A 23,063-nucleotide genomic window follows, 5' to 3' on the forward strand; every position below is an offset into this window, starting at 1 on the left:
ACCTCATGTTTTCTTAGATTTTTAGAGCTTAACTTTTGCCACAATTCAAGGCTTTGTTATTATGTTTTTTAAAGGAGCTTAAAAGCTGTTGTCTCTCATTCTTTAAAATATTCTGTACTAGAATCAGGATGTTAATTATAGTTTCATAAAAATGTAATACAATTTGAATTCCTTTTATTGTTTTCTGAGATGAAACTAAGAGTTTTTAAGGCTTTTCATTCTACTTTTGTAGGAGGTATACTTTAGAACTTAGTTTTAAAGGAAATCTAGACAGTTTCTTATTTAATACTTTTTAAAAAATCTTCAGCCAGAACTGATCGTATACTTGAGCTTTTCAGGTAGATCCTCAAAATATGTGCATGTTCTCATTTGAATCTTAGTTATTTGAGATTTGATTTTTTCTTGTTTTAAAAATATTTAAAATGAAAAAGTATTTATAGATATTTTTAGTAAAAAAAAAAACACTGAATGTCCATCATATTTAGAAGATTATGAATTGATATGTAACTTGTCTAACTTTGTGATAATTACATAAATGTCAGTAGTCCATTATTAAAAACCTTTGAATGAGATTAGGAGTCTTAAATAAGCCATTTAAAATGTTCCTTTTAGAAATCAAAAATTAAATGAAATAAAAACTGTCCATTAATTGCAGAGTTTTTTGAAAATTCTCCCTATTAGCATGCAGAGTCATTTTAACCACTCAATAAGCAGAGAGCCTTGAACAAATCACCTAATCCATATCTTCCTGCTGTTTGCAATTCTTGTTACCTCTGTAATGGAGATCATTGTATATTGAAAGATAGTATTCCTTTATGTGCTTACTTTCTCAGCACGGCATCTTTTATTGGGCCCAAATTTGTTTTTAGTATTTGATATAATGACAAGTATAATATGATGTAAATCCATTGTAAGAAAGTTTTTATTAAAAAACATTAGCACTCTGTAATATATTTAAAATCTAAAAGGAATTTTTTTAAAAAAGAGGACACCTGCCTTTGAAAACTAATCTTGTTTCTCTGAAAAGAAATATACTATCAGTGTCCTTACAAATTTGTTACTCAATTACTTGGCCAAAAATAACCAATAAATACCATTTCAAAACTGAAGTTGAGGGACTTCCCTGGCAGTCCTGTGGTTAAGACCATGCTTCCACTGCAGGGGGCATACACGGACAGGTTTCATTCCTGATTGGGGAACTAAGATCCCACAGCTGTGCTGCCAAAAAATAAAAAGTAAAAATAAAATCAACGTCTACAGTATTAGAAAAACAAAAACTGAAGTTGATTCAGTTCCATAGTCTCTGAGTCACTGTCCTGGTGTCCTGTATAGTTATTACTCTAGGCCTTTCTCCCTATTTTACAGGTTTTTAGACCAGAAGACAGTTTTAATGTTTCATTCTTGTTCCTATCTTGATAGCTTACTTCAGCTAAAGCACTTACATGGCTTGATTTCTTTTACCACAGTCCTTTAGCTCCCTGTTCACTATTACTTTTATGTTCAAGGTGGAGAATTTGCATGAACTATTCAAGAGTTTAATTTGGATTGTAAACACTACTCTGCTTCTTTCTCTTCTTTTGGCTTGCTTGCTTTTAATCTTGACTTACTTTGTTAATCTTTGTTTTCCTGGCTTCCATGTCCATTTTATTGTTAGAGTTGCTCCATGTCTGTGAAAGATGACTGCATCAAGTCAGAGTTTACAAAGGCCCTAATGATCGTATGTTTAGGTGGCAACACTGTGTTAGTTAACATGTAAGCATTGTTTTTTCTGTTTTTAAGTGAGATACATATATATATATATTTTTTTTTTAAAATATGTATTTATCTATATATATATAGGAGTTTTATTGTGTTTTATTTAAAAAGATTTTTTATTCCAGGTTTATTAAAATACATTTGACATACAACATTGTATAAATTTAATTTGGGATTATCATAATAAATTACTGAACATATATCATCTCATATGCTGTGTGTTCTAAGTCACTTCAGTTGTGTCCAACTCTTTGCGACCCTATGGACTATAGCACACCAGGTTTCTCTGTCCATGGGATTCTCAGGCTTAGGATACTAGAGTGGGTTGCCATGCCCTCCTCCATCTCATGTAGACACAAAGTTAAAGAAATAGAAAAAAAATTTATTTCTTGTCACAAGATCTATTAGGATTTGCTCTCTTAATAGCTTTCATATATAACATATAGTGTGAATTATATTTACCATATTGTATAATACATTCTCAGTACCTATAAGTTGAAATCTGTAAAGAGTTACATTGATTTGGTGGTGGTTGTGTTTTTCAAACCATTTGTGAAAATGGTGGAATCTTTCTGTTTTCATCATGGCATGTTAATTTCAACACTACAACTTTGATACATTGGTTAACATAAAAGAAATACTTGTCATGAATTTTCCTTCACGCAACAAAGCTAAGGTTGGAAAGGGAGAGTGATATATAAATTAGTATTCCTTCCTTGTCTCCAGCTCCTTGGCCTTTCATTTTAGAAGAGGAACTCAAGTAGTATTTCCCATAATAAACAACTGATATAGATATTAGAGAAAGTAAATACATTCTAGTTGTGTTCATATACAGATTTTTTATGATCTATTTTAGCATGTTATAGGCCTTCTTTGCTGTTTGAAAATAAATCAACTAAAAGGTAGAAGTACCTGCAGAAAGCACCCTGTAATCCTATATCTGAATGGAGGGCTAATGAGTGACAAAGGCTATGCTTAGGTTATTTAGAAAAAAGTCTACATTAGAGATGCTCTGAACATTAGGGAAGACCTAAATTTTCATTATAGCCATAAAACCACTGATTTTTAAGTAAATAGTTGCCTCAATAATTTCATCTGTAAAATGAAATCTAGTATTATTTTCTGGACTATTTTACCCAAGTCATGTAAATATTCTTTCTTTGGTTCTGCTGAATGTGCTAGCAAATCACTGAGACTCCCTAGGCTTATTTTTTTTTCTTTTTTCCTCTTTTCTCCCCTTTCCTTTTTTTTATGAGGGGTTTGGATCAGAAGATCTTTAATGATGTGTGTTAAGGAATTTAATTTTATGTTTTTTTAGAGAACAAGTTAAGCAGCTACTTGTTTGGAGGTATTGAATGGACTAGATGAATGCTTAGCCCAAGAATGTGTAAAGTGCTATGGGATTCTTGAAGAAAATGAAATTTTAGTTGTGACTCATCATTAATAGCAGTGATGTGTTACACAAATGATTCTATCTCTTGAAATCTTTGTGTATATTAAATGTATTAAATTACTTAATTTTGGATGGTATTTATAGTTAATAATTAGCAGATTTAGCTTACTATAAAATATTTTAATAGATAAAAGTTACCAATCCCTAGAAAATACAGTAACTTGGCAAGGCCACCCCAGTAAAGACTGTTTGGCAATATAATGCTAAATCATTATGTCTTCCACCCTATCTTTTTACTATCAATATTTTTTCCTATTTAAATACTGTCAAAGAAGTAGGAATAGTTTCCTTGACATCAATTTTTAAGTAAATTGTTTCCTTAAGAATAAAATCTCTCCAGTTATCTTTGGAATTGTTTAATTAAGAATTTATTCTTCTTTTCCTTCAGTTAAATTTTATTTTAGGTAGCAGAATAAACTTTTGTTACATCCTCTTCTCATCTTATGTGGCTTCAAACTTTTCAAAATTTCTTTAAGATTGTTTTTTCAGCTTTGGCTTTCAAGTATACACAGATAATATTCAGTGGCTAGGAATTTAGAAATACTGTTTTGCTTCAAGATGTTCACTATCTTGAAAGTAAGGGTAGAAGACAAGTGTTTCCAGGGACAAGATAGGACATGGTTTCTTTCTTTATGTTCATAATCTGCTGTAGATGCAGTATCAAAGAAAATACGTAGAACCAACCTAAAGAAGTGTAGTAGGTACACAATGTTGCTAATTCTGCATCTTTGCCATATTGAGTAATAGTTGGTCCTGTGCAAATGAGTTGTAGTTTTTCTTATTTTTTAAATAGGTAATGCCTTTACATACGTTTCAAAATTCGTAAAGTTTTAAAGTGTCTCATGGGCAGCCAGTTTTCCTCTCTATTGGCAATCAGTGTTGTTCTTTCCTTCTATTCTTCTGGAGATATTTTATATAGATATGATGAAAAGTCACATATTGAAAGAAATACATACTCTAATTAATGCTTAGTGCTTTGTATAATTCCTTACTTAAATAGAATTTTGGTTTTTACTATACTGATTTTCTCTGTAGAATTGATCATAGCTTTTAAGGTTTATTATTTTTAACATTGGAATAAAAATTGAAGCACTTCTGCACTGAGTAAATTGGGCCCCTTGAATATATTGTAGTGGCTTGTCACTGATTTTCCTCCCTAACCGTAGAAAGTAAGCTCTCTGACCTCTGTTGGCTTTTCTTAGACTATATTCTACCAGCCAAATGAACTTTGGGGGAGGTTTTCCTAGAATAGTTGAACTAGTGGAAACGGTATTTTGAATGTGGATATATTGGCACCCTCTGGTTCTTACTTCTGGAAATTAAGATTTGATATGGACTTATCTTAAAAGACAAAAATTTTGAAAGATCAGTTTGTTATCTATATTAAATATTACAAAATAGAAACCTTCATAAGATTTTTTTTTTAACTTAAGCAGTATGTTGTCTGTCTTTCTAGATATTTCTGTACACCCAAGCATGTGTATATTCTGTGTGTGTGAGCTGTATCTCTTTTTTATATGAATAGATTTGTTATCACATATACTGTTCTGAAACTTTTTTCTTTTTAATATAATATTTTTTCTATCAATCCCTAAGATTTCTCACTCTTTTTCACAGGTTTCCTGTGTGCTCTATAATTGATTAACCACTTATTTATTCATAAACATTTGAGTTATAATTTTTAAATATTACAAATGGTGCTACACCAAATATTGTGTGCACATTTATATATCTTTGCTACTTTTGTGAGTTTATCTATAGGGATAAATTCCTTGAAGTGAAATTGCTGGTTATCAGAGGGTCCACATCTAGAAATTTGATAGCTACTGCTAAATTGTTCAAAAATGCTGAACCAGTCTACACTTCTATTAGCAATCGAGGTCTCCGGATTCTTAATTCTCATTAAAATGAGTTAGATTTCTTCTGGCTTCCTTCCTTTCTTTTTTTATAATTTAATTTTCTAATCTCTGATCATAGCCCCCATGTTTCTTTTATCTTAAAAAATCACAGTGTTCCAAATAGCCCTGTTAGCTGCTCACTAATTGCTCCCAAAGCTTCGGTGAACTATATAAAACACAGATATAAAGTTACTTCCTGGAGAAGTATTCAGACATCATGTACAAATGCAAATTTTGAAATATTTTGTTACTTTCTTTTTAAAAAACTGATTTTTAAAAAATCTAATATTTAGACAATATTTATTAACTCTATTCTGAAGAGGAGGCTGTGTCTTACATCATAGAATTTTCATGAGTTATTTTGTTTTTACATTGATATGACTTTACATTTATGTTCTGTTTTATGACCCTATTTCTCAAAGTTGTTTAATTGTATATTTAGGTGGACTCAGTGTTTACCTTACTAGTCTTTCATATTATATGGATTCTGAATTCCTGATTTCCTGAACTTGACTCAAGTTTTGGCTGGCTGATATTAGTATTTTGTTTTGAATTTACTCTCCTCCACCAAAAAAAGGAGTTTACAGGTGTTTGCATTTTTAAGACTACTGTTTGTTGTATTTATAAATGAAATGTGCGTGCGTGCATGCTCAGTTACTAAGTTGTGTCTGACTCTTTGTGACCCCATGGATTATTGCCCACCAGGCTCCTCTGTCCATGGAATTTCCCAGGCAAGAATACTAGAGTGGGTTGCCATTTCCTCCTCCAGGGAATCTCTTCCCAATCCAGGGTTCAAACTTGCATCTTGTGTGTCTCCTGCATTGGCAGGCGGATTCCTTACCATTGACCCACCATGTAGCCATATATAGAATTATTGAATCACTGGTTTTTTTCCTCTCAAAATTCTAAGCCCTCTGTTCTGTTATCTTCTGGTACTAAATATTGCAAAAGCCTGCTAGAATATTCCCCAGTGTATGTAAGCGACTTCTTTTCTACCTGGATTATCATAAGATTCTTTCATTATATTAAACCTTTATGATTTCTCCAGGATGTATCCTGGTGTGTATTATTTTATAATAGTTTTTCCTGGAAAACCATGAATGCTTTCTATTTGAAGATTTTAGTTCATCCTATTTCCTTTCTCCTTTTCTTTCTCCTCCTTATCCTTCTCCAGTTTTCTTCTAGTTCAACCTTGAACACTTCTTTTTCTATTCTTTTTTCTCCTGGGACATTTATTATCCATATATTGAATCTCCCTTATTTGTATTATCTTTATGTCTGATTCTTTTCACTTCTTTTTTTTTTTCCCCTCTGTTTTCTTTCTTGATAGGGATCATCCATCAGGGCCCTATTTTTTCTGTAAAGTTGTTGCTGCTTTTAATGTGGTTTTCATGGTTTCCTCATTACTTAGTTTTTTCTGCTCTTCCAGCTCACTTTTAAATTTCCTCTTGCTGTTATATCACTTTGTTCCACTATTTAAAGCATTTCTATTCCCTTTAATTTTTTGAAAGTATAAGGGGATATTTGGCTTAAATTTTCTTTCTATTTTTATAGGAACTTCTTAATATGTTCTGTGTTGGATACTTTGTGCTTATCTGTTCATATTTGAATGGGACTTGTTTTTGTTGAAACTCATATGCAGATAAGAAAGGAAGAACAAGTGAGCTTTAACAGTCAACTTCTTCATATCAGATAGTTGTCTCATAATATTTTCTCACTAAATCTTTGCCATAGGAGCATGCACCTTCTTAGGTAAGCACATCTTCCAGGGTAGGAGGTAGGAGTGACTTAGAGTGAAGATTTCTCTAGGCCACATCTCTTTTATTTGGAGATATAGTTGACCCTGGTCAGTGATTGCAGTGCTCCTTGCTGTTTCTTCAGCTATCTTCCTGTCTCATCTGCAAGAACTTTCTTCCTATCTAGAGTCTAAGATCTAGAGAAAATACAGATATTCCATCTCTCAGGTTCTTTCAAGTCTCCTGTTTTAGTTGAAGTGTGAGCGCTAACTGCATTTATAATGGGAGGAGAAGGTACTACAGAACTGTTTAATCATCTTACAATACTTTCCCTACTTTTCCTCTCAGTTTCTGATATTCACAGATCTTTCAATTTAATTATTTCCCTTGGTTAGATATTAAGATACTGCTCTTTTTTTTCCTGTAGTTTCAGTTGTATTTGGAGACAAAGGCATGAGTTCTAAACATTTAGCAGAATTATGTCTGCATTTGTTAAGGTTTATGTTGAAATTATATTGGAAGAGACCATATTATCATGCTCTTAAAGAAATAATACTCTGTTCATGAGATTATGGTCTCTACAGATGGGAATCTTTTTAGTTGAAGATTCTGAGTTAACAAAGCCCAGCACCTGAAGTACCAGTCACAAGGTCTTCATGGCCAAATGTGATTTTCATTTTTGGAATTAGATCCGTGAGTTCTTCTTTTTCCTTTCACAGGACAAGCAGGAGGACATGAAGACTATTTTGGAGGGCATAGATCCGGCCAAGCATCAGGTGAGGGTGGCCTTTGATGCTTGTAAGCTACTACATAAAGAATAGATGATGTAGGTAACCAGAACTCCGGATATCTGAATTCCAGCCAAGAAGTTCCAGGACCCTGCTGGGTGACAAAGGAAATACTCTTTGATTGAAAAAGATTATGAAGTTCCAATAAAAAGAGATTTATATTACTAGTAGTTTGCTTCCTTAGTATTCATTTATGTGGTATTCCTAAAAAACCTCTTAGGTGAAAATAGTTTTTCCTATTCAGATAGTTCTTTTGCATTTTCCTTTATTGAGAGAGTTAAGATACCCCTCAGTCATAAAGCCCTTTGTATTCAACTTTGTTCAACAAAAGTCTGAAACTCAGATTTAGAGTGATACAGTGGATTATTTTTTATATAATCCTCAAACAACAGCAACAAAAAATAGTGACACATTTACTAGCTGATGCCCTCATTTCTGTAAAATTAAAATTTTCTTAATATCCTCTCATGTAGCCTCATTCTGAAATTGTTGTTTATAAACAAGCATTTCTATTCTTTTGAAAAAAAATGTGTGGAATTTTTGCCCTAATGGTTTTAAAAGTCAAGCAAATTTAATATCCATTATAATTCAGGGAGATTTGTTTACACTCAGGAGCAGTACTTAATTTTTAAATTAAGAGTAAGTTGTGATTGCATCACAATTAATTTAGGCCATCTAAAATAAATTTTTCAGTATTAAGCCACTTTTAATCATAATGCTTGTTAAGGATCACCTTTATTGGCTTTTGGAACAAAAAGTTGTTATATAGTCATTCTATTTGGAATAGAGTAAATAAATTCTTTCACAAAATATTATGTGAAAATGTAAACTTTTGCTCAGTTTATGTAGTAACTGGCTCCTGTCAAGAATGTAAAACTGAGCGTTAGTTCACATAAAGTTATTTCTTTCTCCCTGGATTTGTTAAAGGAAACGTGATTATAAATCTATCTCTAGCTGTAAGTCTTAAGACTTGGGATTTTTATTATTATTATTTATTGGAGGATAATTTTAAAAATTAGGTTTGCAGCCCTCCTTTTAGAGGTTCAGATTCAGCAGCTCTGAAATGGGGAGTCTGCACTTTAGATGATATACCAGGAGATTCTGATTAAGTCTTGTATATTCCATACTTTGAAAAACTGCTGTCTGTACTGTAGAGTCTGTAGATTATTCTGCATCATTGTTGAGTTCTGTTCTCATCTTTGCTTTATTATCATCCTTCCTTCATCCAAACTGAATGAACTTGGTTTTTGTCTTTGTTACTTGTTTTTAGAAACTGAGCTAAATACAGACCCTAATATGGTGCCTCTTAATCTTTCTCCATCTCAGTTCTATTGAGGGATGTGAATCTGATCAGTAACAAATTGCTAAGGTAATGATTAATATACAGAGTAGTGGGTTGGAAGAGCATATTCGCTAAGGGAGATGTAAGAATCCTTTAGTACAGATACAGTAGAAAACAGTCTCCTTTTCCTCCTCTCTGATTCTGGTCCTTACCCTAAGACATTGTCCACCTTCAACTCCAAGAAGCACTGTCTCTGTGATAGAGTGACAATCTTTAACAAATACCTTGGGTGCCCCAGACTGTGGTTTTTAAGGAAATTGACTTAAAGAAAAAAAACCCTTAATCTAAAATTTTTGTTATCTAAAGCCAAGTAGAAAAAACTTGTACCTTTTTTCTCATAGTATTTATGTATCAGAACCAGAACTTTGCAGTACATTTTTTATGAACAAAAGTGTAGCAGACTTGTAAGTTCTAATTATCTACTTATCAATATATTTTAACTATTAGTGGTTAGTTTACCTTAATAAACTAAATAGGACCTCCCAGTTTTTAAATAACTTTTCACTAAGGAATAACATATACATATTTTAAGATTTTATGACTTAAAGCTAGAAAACTTTGATCAATTTTTTCTTGATCTCTAAACTATCTGTGCAATACACAAAACTCCTTATAATTTTTTTTTTTTAAGGCCAAGTTCTTTCCTTCTAGGTTATTGTATGTTGAATTAATCCTGCCTCAAATTTGTTTAAATACAAGTAACAAATGACTTCCTTTCAAGAGGGTAAAGTCTCTTAATATATTTTGAAACCTCTCTGTTCTGTGTCAAGTACATAGATACAGTAAATAAAATATGGGAGAGAAACAAACTGAACTAAAAATATGTAGCTATACTCAGATACAAGGTTAAAGGACTGTGGACTAAAAATGGACTCTGGATCTACAGTTGAAGCTATAGGCCCAAGGAGAACTAACCTAAAAAGTTGGGCACTGGGGGCTTGAATTTCATCTTCTTTAAGGGAATAAGAACTGAATGTATCTCACAGAGAGCAGGCCAGTAGATTTAGTCTACTTGATTGAAGCATGAAACTGGTACCTTATTTATTATTGCCCAGCTTGTGAAGCAGGGTGGAAAAAAAACTCAAAGCGACTGCCCAGGATTAGCATTAGAAATTAGCAGATTGTTCTTCATAGAGGGAAGAGGCAAAGACAGCAGTGTAGCTAAGAACTTGGCGGACATCATTATTTGATATAGTGAGAAGAAAGAAGAACAGAAATAACTTCATGGGATAAGAAGCTTAAGTTGCCAGGTAAAGGTCTACTTCTGAAACGGACCAGACTAAGGTAACTTTCAGACCATCTGATGAGAAGGGATAAGTTTATAAATGGAAATAAAAGGAAAAAAAAACCAACTCCCATGCAAAATGAACTTTTTCAAATAAGAAAAATTATAAAGCTCAGGAGCAAGTCTACATCAAGAGAGATAGTCAAAATGCAAGCAAACAGACAGCAAATTGGGAGAATATAGGCCCAAGGAAATTGAAATAAAAGACTTTAATCAGAGATTTTAAACATGCTTAAACTATGAACAATAGCCATAAAATAATGAGAGGCAGTGAAACAGGAGCTGATAATTATGAATTAAGGTCAAGTAGATATGAAATACTTAAACGTTCAGGTAAAAAAATTTTTGGAAATAAAAATGTATAGGATATGGATTCATGTTGATGTATGGCAAAACCAATACAATATTGTAAAGTAATTAGCCTCCAATTAAAATAAGTACATTTATGTTAAAAAATGTACAGGATAAACAGTATGTTGGACAGTTGAATAAGGAATTAATCAAATGATAAATAAATACAATACAGCACAAAAATAGATGGAAAATATAAAAGAAATTGAGAGAAAGGAAATAGGCTCTACCATATACATTTGAAGTTGCTGAAGGAGAAAATAGAAACAACAAGCAAAGGCAATGCTTGAAGAGATAATGATGGAGAATTTTCTAGAATTGAAACCTGACCTGAGTCTGAAAAAAATCACTAAGAAATGCTTGAAGAGATACTGATGGAGAATTTTCTAGAACTGAAGGCTGACAGGAATGCTTGGTTGAAAAAATCACTAAGAAGAGCAAATGAAACTAGAATTTTAAGGATAAAGAAAAAAATCTTAAAAGCCATTATAGGAAAAATGAATTATTCTCAAAGGAAGAACAGTTACCTTTTTGACAATAGATTCTCATCAAAATAATAACTACAGAAAACAACAGAGGATAATATCCTCAAAATATCAGAAGATAATAAAATGATACAGAATTCTGTACTCTGCTAGCATTCCAAAGAAGAAGATATATTTTCAGATGTAAATATTTTCAGATCTACAAAGAATAAAAGAGTTTACCACCTCAGACCCTTGCCAAAGAACTACTAAAATATATGTACATCAATAAGAAGAAAAAAGAACCTCAAAGGAAGGTGTGGGATGCAAGAAGCCTTGGTAAGCACAAAAGCTGGTAAACAATAAATACAAATTTGTGAGTATAAAACCTAAATTTTTATGCTTAAAAACAAAGTAGTGCTAAAATCTAGACAGAAATAGTATGTAATTCAGCAGGATATGTTAGGAAGTTCAAAAGCCGTATTAGAATTCTTGTGTTGTTCAGGAGAGAATAATCAGGTATTAAGTAACTTTAAAGAATCTTTTTTTTTTAAGAAAAATATATTATTAATCAGAACAAATACAAACCTTATCCAACTCATTTGTTAAAAGGGCAGAGAATTTTGAATTAGGTTCAGAATCAAAATCTAGCGAATTCTGTTTTCAGGAGAAAGAACTAAAAGCAAAATGACAGGGAAAGATTGACAAAATAATGGAAAACGTTATGTAAGACAATATTAATATCAAACAAAATGGAATTTTAAGCCAAAATTATTTTTAGAGATAAATAAATGCTCCTCCCATTAGTATAACAGTCACTTATCAGTATCTAACATCTACCCTCCAACTAAAACAGAAAATTATAGTTATAAGAAAATTAGTTCTACATTTCTGCTCATAGGATTTTTTCCCCACACTTCTCCATGAAACTGACAGATAAAACAATTGCTAAGAATAGAAAAATCAAGTTTGTCCTTATAGAGAGCTATAATTTTGTTTCCAATAAATATGGAATATATTTTCCAGTGCATTAAATATACATAAAAATGATACATGGTAGGCCACAAAAAAAGTTTTTAAAACAAACTTCTTCATCCTATGAACTACATTCTCTGATCTTTTGTAGTTTTAAAATCACAAATTGACAATAAAACTTAAAAAAGATAATCCCATACAATTAGAAAATGAGGAAAAATACTTTTACATAATTCATGAGTTTAAAAGGCAATCACAGTAAAAACTACAAAATAGTTGTTATCACCAAAACTACACATTAAAACTTGGGAGAGAGGATACAGCTAAAGTGGTCCCTAGAAGGAAAATTGTGTGTGTGTGTGTGTATGTCTATAATGAAAGGAAGTGAAACTACTCAAAGAGCAACAGCACAAAGAAGGAAGGATATAAGGTTAAAAAAGTTAATATTGAGTAGTAAACGAATAAAGAGTTTAAAAAATAGGGGTAAACAGCAAAATAAAAGCTGATTTTTAAAAAATTCTGAAGTAGATAAAATAAGACCAGCTTTTTTCAGAGGGGCAAAAGGCACAGATACATGGTATAAACTTAAACGGAGTTATAACTTTGATATAGTAGAGGACTAAATTTATAGGGCAGTATGAATTTGAATACTTAGATGAAATGAACATTGATTTTTTTCCTATAAATATAAATTATCAAAAATGATTCCAGGAAATTCCCTGGTGATCCACTGGTTAGGACTCTGCACTTTCACTGCCGAGTTCCCAGGTTCAGTCCTTGGTTGATGAACTAAGATCATGCAAGCTGCACTGTGCAGCACGAAAAAGGGAAATTCTAGAATCACATACCTCAATAAAACAATAACTATTTTACAAATTGAGTCAATAGTTCAAAACCACCCATCTCTGGAAAGGGTAAGAGCATCCCAGAAGGATTTATCGGTGAGCTTTACCAAATATTCAAAAAATAGATAGTCCCTTTATTTTACAGTTTTCTTCAAAAGAGAAAGAAAAGTTAAACTGCACAATACCTAACTTTGTAGAGGAAGAAGAGTTAAACTGCACAATACCTAACTTTGTAGCCTTGAGAAGTAATTTTGTATATGCAGGGAAAAATCGTGATTTTTTTTTTTCTAAAATGTTATTGATACTGAACAAACATTGGCTGAAATAATAAACCAAACATTCATAAGTGAATAGTAGTACTATTCATTAAGTAGCCAGCAGACCTTCTAACAACATGGGGGTTAGGGATGCCCACCTGTGTAGTGGAAAATTTGCATGTAACTTTACCCATGTAATTCTGGTTTATGCATCCCTGTGATCAACCAACCACAGATCATGTAGTGTAGTACTTAGTTATCAACATATAAATGGACCCACACAGTTCGAGCCCCATGTTATTCAAGGGTCAGCTGTATAAACAAATTTGATTCCTATCCTAAAAGGATTTAGTGATCAGATGTTTTGGGTCAAGTGATATATGTTGTGGGATATACATTTTTAATTTTAGGATAAGAAATGTAAATCCATTATAAACTTGCAGCATTGTCTTATCAGCTGTTTCCTCAAACATAATTGTTCAAAACCAAAGGAATGAATGTATATTTATAGGGAGGAAATTAAAATAAGCAGCTTTTAATACCTTTTATTTCCAAAATTTTATTAGTATGTTGAATTTTGAAATTTCAAAATTGAGGTGAGGCTCTTGGGATTATACTCTTTGATTTCTTATTTTTAACAGCTGTGGGAATATTTTAAATATACAGAATTAACAGTTAATTAAAAGTTTATTCTAAACAGGGCTTTCAGAATCTTTTGTCTTTGCCACTATTCATGGGATCTAGTTGCATTGATGGATGTCACTGCCAGGCTTAAGAGATAAGAAAGCTCCCCCCACACACACACAAAAAAAGGAAAAATGACATTAGTGTTGCCCACCCATGATCTCTAGTAATAATGTATTATCTGATGCAGATAATCAATTTCTTAACCTAATTTTAGCTACTACTTTTAATTTATTGTTAAATTCTCTTTCTCTTATTTACCTAGTATAAAATTTAAACTTCAAGCTTCATTTCTTTGAGAGGGAGGATTTGAGAGGTCAGTTATGCTTAGGTACCTTCTTGGTAAACAGTATTCAAGTACTTAATTGTTTTAGATATTAGGTATATAATGGTAAGCAGAAATGGACATGATTGCTGTTCTTATGAAGCTTGCATTTTAGTGGTGGACATGTAACCCTAAATAGTTAAACTATTATGTGTTTGGAACTTATGAAGGAGCAATTCATAGAACTCTTTATAAGTTGATATTAGGAAAATTGATCTAGTTAAGAAGGTTCAGGATGATCTTCCTTGAGGACATAACACTTGAAACAATCAAGGATGAAAAGGAGCTAACAAGTGTTACAGGGAAGAGATAGCTTAAGGAAAAGGGCCTTGAGACAGAGGGTAAATAGCAGTTGCTAAAGGAGCAATTTCTTTCCAGTGTTTAGCTGATAGAATTCCAGTGTAGAGTGTATTGACATGACTTTCTATGTTTTGCTGAGTAAGCTCTTCATGTGTATTCTGTTTTGTTTGAAGTTAATGGCCAGAATATTACATTTATCTACATTTGAATTTAAGTTCAAAATCCGTTCTAAAACCACATTATTTTGGCATTGTCTATAGTTATGCATTCTTTGTGTGTGTGTGTGTGTGTGTTAGTCACTCAGTCATGTCCAACTCTTTGCGACACCATGGACTGCAGCCCTTCAGGCTCCTCTGTCCATGGGCCCTTAGAGTTAATAAAGAATGGTTGGAAGCTGTTTTATCATTCATTCTTCTTGGTGGTAAACTACCTAGGAAGAACCCAATCTTTCTACTATTGTAAGACTGCTTCTTTTGCCTTTGACTATTCAAGCATTTAATTTTACTCTAAAAAAATCTGCTCGTTTGTGTTTTTCTTTTTCCTTTCCCTTTACTCCTGAAATACCACAGTGTTTGACTGGTTTCTCACCTTTGATACAACTCTTACTGGCTTCTGATATGATGTGATCCTTATAATCACCTTGTAAAATTAAGTTTCCTTTTTCAGAGTTCAGATGAATAATTAGGGAAACTTAGTATTAGGAGAAAATGCAGTTATTTCTGTTTGGGGATCAAACTAAACATAAGTCTAATTTTTAATGGTTACTGTTTGGTGTGCAAAACTGAACTTGCTGTTAGAAAGTCACACCAACTAGTGTGGACTGAAATTAATCCTGTATTTTCGAGGAATTGAGGTAGGTAGCATAAGTGATTGCATTGACTAAGTATTAAATCTTCATTATTTCTTATGTCATTGCTATTAAGTGTTTAAGATAGATGGTTAATGAATTGGCACTAACAGATTATTTTATGTTTCTTTAGGAACATGAATCTGAAGGTGGAAGAACACCTTTAATGAAAGCTGCAAGAGCTGGTCATTTGTGTACCGTGCAGTTTCTTATTAGCAAAGGTAAAGAAAGTACAAATGAGAATTTTCAAGAAGCTGCAACTTCTGTAAAAAGTTCCTAAACTGTTGCAGTTTATGTTAAAGTTACTTTACCTGTAGTCTAAGTATTGAATTCTAGTCTTTTATTGCTGTATATTCTTAGGAAGCAGAGTTCATAAGGTACTTTGCTGGAATCTTTATTAGTTTCAAGTTTGAATTTTCATCAACCAAACAGTATATACTTACCCCCATAAGTTGGAAAAGTCAAATGTAAAATGTTCAGCTATGTATAGTAGATACAGTATTGTTCAGCACTTAAGGCAGTTCTGCTGGAAATAGGGAAGGATAGAGGGGAGAAAATCTACTACCATTGTTTATGGTACAGTTAAGTCAGCCGTATTAACAACTTTAAAAATAATCTCATGTTGCTAATGTAAGGATGTTTATTGGTGTACCTTGCCTTTCCCAAACGTACTTCCCCCCGCCCCACCAAATGTACTTTAATGTAAGTTAGGATTAGATTCTGGAGAAGGCAATGGCACCTCACTCCAGTACTCTTGCCTGGAAAATCCATGGACAGAGGAGCCTGGTAGGCTGCAGTCCATGGGGTTGCTGAGAGCTGGGCACAACTGAGCGACTTCACTTTCACTTTTCACTTTCATGCCTTGGAGAAGGAAATGGCAACCCACTCCAGTGTTCTTGCCTGGAGAATCCCAGGGGCGGGGAAGTTTGGTGGGCTGCCGTCTCTGGGGTCGCACAGAGTTGGACTTAACTGAAGCGACTTAGCAGCAGCAGCAGCAGCAGGATTAGGTTCAGCTGGGTAGTTTGAAAATTAAATAAATAATAGTTTCCCATAGGTTTATTTTTCTTTCATAAAATAAATCTGATATTAAGGAAGAAGGAAAACCAAACATTGTTGTAGTCTTAACTATCTAATTGGATCCATTTGGGATTTTAAAAGGTAATTGAACTAAAAATAAAAGTCTTTTTTTCCTGGGGATCAAAATTAATTTACCAAAAAAAGAGTCTGAGAAAAGATTTTGCATTTAGACTTTCTTTAGTTTATATTGTACAGAGCTATTGAACAACTTACTAAATTGCCATTCGATATATTCAGATGATCTTATGTCTTCTCTTCCTATCCAGGTCTCTAACTCTTAAAATACACTATATGAAGAATTATATTTCTCTTAAATATTGTTTCAAAAGTTCTCTACCTTGAGACCTGGCTATACTGCCGCATTTTAGAAGTAGATCAAAAATGTCTTTAAAGAGTTACATACAATGGTATTATTTGGTGATCATATATATATTAAACTATATATATTAATCTAGATTTTTCATCTTAAAAGTGGTATTGAATGAATGGACTGCAACAATATAGATGACTATCACAAATATTATATTGAATGAAAGAAGCCAGGCACAAAAAGTTCACTGTATGATTTCATTCATATAAAGTTCAAAACCTAAAATCAGTTTGGAAGTCAGGATAGTACTTATCATTGGAGGGGTGGGCAGTGACTGAAAGAGTACACAAAATGGGGCTTCTAGTATGTGGATAATCTGTTTCTTGATCTGGGTGCTGGTTACACAAGTGTGTTCACTTTAAGAAATATTTCAAACTATACACCTATGATTTTTGTACTTTTTATGTCTACATTGTACTTCAGAAATGTTTCAAAAATCATATTGTGTGAACTGGCTTTGCTAAGATTGGTTTTTATTTTTCTTTGAAGGTGCTAATGTGAATAGGGCTACAGCCAATAATGATCATACAGTAGTGTCACTGGCATGTGCAGGAGGTCACCTGGCAGTGGTGGAGCTACTCTTGGCTCATGGGGCTGACCCTACTCATCGTCTCAAGGTATTCTACTTCAAAATAAGGAAATTATATATCATTATTAAAATATATTTCAGATATTGTAGTGCTTAATATTATTAATATTCATTACTGTTTAAGTTTTGATTTTATATGAGCTAAGAAACTAAATGTGTTTAGTAATCATATTATTAAAAGAAATTGACAATTAATTACAATATCAATTTTTCTCAGGATGGCTCAACAATGCTCATTGAAGCTGCAAAAGGTGGTCATACTAATGTTGTTTCTTATCTTTTGGATTATCCAAACAATGTTCTGTCAGTTCCCACCACAGATGTATCTCAGCTTACCCCACCTTCTCAAGATCAATCTCAGGTAATATAAAATAGAACTTAAACTTATAAATATTCTTCAAATTGGAAATTTTTGTTTAAAATAGTCTTAGATAAAATGGGCTTATTTCTCTTTTAAAATTTGAATAAATCTTGTGCTAAATTCTTTTGAAATTTTCTTGAAAAGTACATGGAAATTTTTAAATTGTCTTTATTTATTGAAACTAGTGTTTGGTTTAAAAAAAAAATGAACACTTAATACCATATAAGTATTCCAAGTTGTCCTTTTATTCAGCTAGGTCTTTAGGGTTGTTAACCAAGAGAAAGCTCTTCCCTTAGTACCTCCCAAGAGTGTTAATTATCCTGGTTGTTTTTATTCAGTTGTTAAGTCATGTCCAACTCTTTGCGACCCCATGAGCTGTAGCATGCCAGACTCCTCTGTCCTCCACAAACTCCTGGAGTTTGCTCAAACTTACGTTCACTGAGTTGGTGACGCCATCTAACCATCTTATCCTGTGCCACCCGCTTCTCCTTTTGCCTTCACTCTTTCCTAGCACCAGGATCTTTTCCAATGAGTCGGCTCTTCACATCAGGTGGCCAGAGTCTTTTTGGCTTCAGCAGCAGTCCTTCCAATGAATATTCAAGGTTGATTTCCTTTAAGATTGACTGGTTTGATCTTGTAGTCTGAAGGACTCTTAAAAGATATCCTGGAAATACCTTTTCTAGAGATATCCTAAAGATAGCTACTCTTATCAACCAGGAAAGTCTGAGTGATATATGCACCAAAAATTCATTAATTTTAAAACCTACTTAAAAATACAGAGAGAATGTAGAGAGTATAATAAGTATACAAAGTTCAGTGATGTCTCAAGTTCTTTTCTACAATGGTATCCTGAGAACTGCTAAAATACACTAATTTGGGAAATGTGTTGGATTTTTTTCTTTTGACCCTATAGAATTTGAACAAATGTAAATTGGTCAGTTGAATATGTTACTTTTACTTCTAGCTATAATTGAAACCAGCAAGGCTGTCTCCTTAACAAGAGGGTGATATTAATTCCATTTAGCTTAAATCCTGGACTATGTGTAGATTGCCTGAATTTGCCCTGTCAGTATTCTCAGAAATTATTGCTTGGTAAACAATGCTGCTGCTCCTTCTTTTTCATCTTCCTTTCCCTCTTCTTCTTTTAAAGAAACAAAAGTTAATTTGGTGGTATATGAAGAAAATCTAAAACAAGATCTCTGTTTCATTTTTGGCCCTTTGTTTTATTCTTTGGTCTGAGGTCATTTTTTTCTGAGTTGATTTTTTAGGTTCCACGTGTGCCAATGCATACACTCGCCATGGTTGTACCTCCTCAGGAACCTGACAGAACTTTACAGGAGAACTCTCCTGCTGTTTTAGGAGTACAAAAAGGTTAGTTCTTGAATTATTTTCTTTAAAATGGGCATTTTTATCACCCAATGTGTGAATTCATAAAGATACTTTCATGGTACATGGTTACTGTATATCTAGAATTGAGGTAGGTAATTCTGACAAATGCTAATCATCTTATATACCATTTAAAATAGAAAGACATAAGTACTAGGAAAATGATTTATTAAAATGGTAACATACTTCTAGGTGTAGTTTTCATCTGGTACTGCCAAAAATAAGCATATACCAAGCACTTCATTATATTTAAGTAGCAAAAATGTATCAGGCATTCATTTTTCATTTCACAATGCTTTAGCTAAATAATACTATAATATGAGGAATGAAAATATGTGTTTGCTGTCAGTCAAGTCCTAGTATCATTGATGCAATTCAGTGAATGTCAATTTAAGAATTATATTTAGTTTCTTTCATGAAATCCATTTCACTGAATGGGTTAACATCGGTCAGTATGTGAACATAGACAAATAACTATTAAAAAGTATATGAATAACAGTCAAGTGGAATATTGAGGAGGATACACTGTTTAAAGGACTCAAGTTTATGAGCTCTGTTGTTTTTCTGCTATATTTTCATTTGTAGATATAAAGTACCTTCACTTGATAATCATGTATGGTTTTCATATCTGAGTTCTGAAGTAAATAGGTAGTATGTAAAGTATTAAAAACTATTACAGATAAAACCAACTTATAAGCATATTTCATTCATTATATGACAAGTTCTAGATGTTTGAAATCATAATCAAGTGTGTAAGTATGTTCTAATATCTTTAATACAACTTTATAAAAAAATATAGCTTTAAGTAAAGTTGGTAAGGTGTGACTGTACAGCACCAAACAGAAGCTTCTTTCAAATTAATGTCAGTTTTAGTAATTTAGAGTATTGAGTGCCTTTCCCAAGGATTACTTCATTTCTAAACTAATAATTTCAAAAATAAAAAACCTGTAGTCTCTCTGACTTAAGCCAATTCTTGCAGTTTTCCATTGGCTACCGAGCTATTCTAACTTCAGAAAATGAAGACTGCTATTTTTAGTCTTAAGAAATAGAAAGCAAATTAAGCATGTACTTGTTAAGAATCTGAGGATCCTAACTGGCTAATAGACTTTAGTAAAGTATTTGAACCTAAAAGCCTCAGTTTTTGTTGTTTTTTTGTTTGTCTATATCCTATAGAGGACTGTAGTAACTTTGACTAGGGAAATTCAGTACTAAGTAAGAAATAATTGAAAAAATATTTATTGACACAGAGCCACAGAATAAACAAGAAATGAGCTAGGAAGGACACAGTATGTATAGAAAGGAAGTAAAACATTTTAAATTTAGATCTACTATGTAAGTCAACTGAAATGTTTGGGTCATGATTTCTAAGTTGATACTCAAGTGGGTAATCATATTTTTGCCTACTGAAATATCTTCTTATACTTAGTATCTACTTATTTTTTTCACTTTGATGTTTTATTACTTACTGAATAGTATTAAACTGAACCTACCTTTTACGGAATCTTTCATTTTACAAAATTATTAGGGAAGGAAAAATTAACACTTGTAATTGGCATTTGCTATTGCCAGATACCAAGCGGTATTGCCAACCCCAACATTTATTTTTGCAGGATGAAGGTGTAATAATGCATTGTGTTTGAGTGCACCATATAATATTATATGACTATAAATTAGGAAAAGTAAATTGATGATGTAAAAGTACTCCTGTGTGAAGAGGAAAAGCTATCTTATTTATTAAAGATATATTATTTTCTCCTTAATTTTTCTTCCTAAAATTTCTCACTTATGTCTCTGGAGAAGTTCCTTTGAGTGATGAATTTGCTGTTTGATCCTTTTGTTTTTGTTTTTTCTAAGTCCATAGATATCTGCATTGCATATGTAGCTAGGGGTGGAGAGAGGATTCTTATTCTCTAGGACTCTTTTCTTCTTAGCAATCATCTTTTCAAGTTTATAACATTTTACTCCTATCTGAAGTCTTTATGCATATTTGCATCCTTTTAAAGTATATTCATGCCCATAAGTCTTACCCAGGTATTTTTTTATATATTCTACTCAAACATTCCTCTTTCATGTGCACCATTTGTCCAGGCTCCATCCATCTTGACTATAGTCTCCTGGTTTAAGCAACTAATTTCACTTATCCATTGTTAGTTTTCAAAGATTTGAGATCCTAGATGACATTGATAGAGGCCTCAGAAACACCTTTATAAAAAAAAAAATGAAGCTGGGTAAGAGTGATATGCTCAGTTTCCTAGCATTGTTTAGCTTTATCATCTATAGTTATGAGTACACTTGGGAAAGGATACATAAGTAATATCAAACCTTTGTCTTCCCATATTTAATTTTTAAATAAATTTATTTATTTATTTTTGGCTGCACTGAGTCTTCATTGCTGCACATGAGTTTCTTTAGCTGTGGTGAATGGGGGCTCCTCTCTAGTTGGTGGTGTGCAGGCTTCTCATTGTAGTGCCTTCTCTTGTGATACACAAAGCTTAGTTGCCCAAATAGGAATTAAACCCATGTTCCCTGCACTGACAGGCAAATTCTTAATCACTGGACCATCAGGGAACATTGGTTCCCAGGGGCCACCACCACCCAAATTTAATTTTGTAAAGAAATTTGTTGACTGAAGCCACTTCTTGCATGTAATTTATTTGTAGTAACTGATTCTACTGAGATCCTAAATTGTGAGTCTGATGATTCCATGTAGTTGTATAGCTTAGAACTAACTAATCTATTGTAAACATTAAAATGATATCAAGATAAAAAATGCACTTCTTTTGTGTGCACCTCAAGTCCTCTTGAGGAGTCATTTCTTTTCTCTGAATTCCTATGGTACTTTATTGGATCTTCCTTCTGTTTGTGGTAACTCCTGTACCTTCACTTCCCCTTGGAACTTCAAGTATGGAAGGTTGAGTTAATCTTTATGTATATTTGAATTTATGCAAGTGATATTATGCTGTATGTCCTGTTTGGTTTTTACTTTTTTCATTTAATATTTTTTCAATATTATTTTTATTTATTTATATTTTACTGTACTGGATCTTCTTTACAGTGTTCAGGCTTCTCACTGAGGTGGCTTCTTTTATTGAGTAGCACAGGCTCAAGGTGCGCAGACTTCAGTAGTTGCAACATGTGGGCTTGGTAGTTGTGGTGCATGGACTTAGTTGCCCCACAGCATGTGAGATCTTCCTGGACCAGGGATCGAACTCATGTCCCTTGCTGTAAGGCAGATTCTTAAACACTGGACTACCAGGGAAGCCCAACACTGTTTTTAAGATCTCTCCATATGTCAACCTCTAGATTGTTTCTACCTGTAGCATAGTGTTTATCCTGGATATCCTGTTTTTCACTTGTCCTTTCTCTCAGTGATGGGTACCCAGATTGTCTCTCATTCCCCACCAACACAGACAATGCTATGGTGAAAATTCTGGTACAGTCCCTTTATGGATCTGTGTGAGAATTTCTTTGGGATAAACTCAGGAGCAGAATTGCCTGTCATAGAAATGCATAATGTTTATCTGACAAAGTACTATGAATTCATTCTCTAGAATGCTACAGCAGTTTACACTCCCACCAACAATTTGTAAGGTTACTATATTTTACATCCCATTGCATTTCCATACCTGCCAATGCTTCAGTTTGTACATTTTTATCTCCCCGTTTAGACTGTAAGCTCTTTGAGGGCAGGGTTTATGTTGCTCGTCTTTGTATGGTCCACTGTGGCTTGCTTGTACTAGCTGTTAAATATTTGTTGAATAAATTAATAAATGCCAGGATAAGAATATAGATTATTTTGAAGGCAAGAGAAAATTATTAAGAATTTTTAAGCAGAGTAACATTGTGTTTAAAGAGGATGTTTAAGAACTTAAGAAATAGTATTCTAAATTGTAGGGAAAAGATTGAAAACAAAAATATATATGAAAAGTAAGCATTAGGTTAACATACTGCTTTATATCCCTGAGTTGTTTATTG

General features: G+C 32.8%; 1 protein-coding gene across 2 annotated transcripts in view; it reads left to right on the forward strand.

Annotated features, from left to right (window-relative positions):
• The window catches only part of ANKHD1 (ankyrin repeat and KH domain containing 1), a 106,076-nt gene that overhangs the window by 50,879 nt on the left and 32,134 nt on the right, over window positions 1-23,063 (forward strand). The window contains exons 11-15 of one of the 2 annotated variants that reach the window (XM_052643233.1): window positions 7,562-7,618; window positions 15,439-15,526; window positions 17,242-17,369; window positions 17,559-17,702; window positions 18,971-19,073. In XM_052643233.1, the coding sequence (XP_052499193.1) occupies window positions 7,562-7,618; window positions 15,439-15,526; window positions 17,242-17,369; window positions 17,559-17,702; window positions 18,971-19,073 (520 nt within the window). The remainder of the gene's footprint in view (window positions 1-7,561; window positions 7,619-15,438; window positions 15,527-17,241; window positions 17,370-17,558; window positions 17,703-18,970; window positions 19,074-23,063) is intronic. The other variant, XM_052643235.1, reaches the window with a different exon arrangement.

This window comes from Budorcas taxicolor, chromosome 7, assembly GCF_023091745.1.
Source record: "Budorcas taxicolor isolate Tak-1 chromosome 7, Takin1.1, whole genome shotgun sequence".
Classification (NCBI taxonomy): domain Eukaryota; kingdom Metazoa; phylum Chordata; class Mammalia; order Artiodactyla; family Bovidae; genus Budorcas; species Budorcas taxicolor.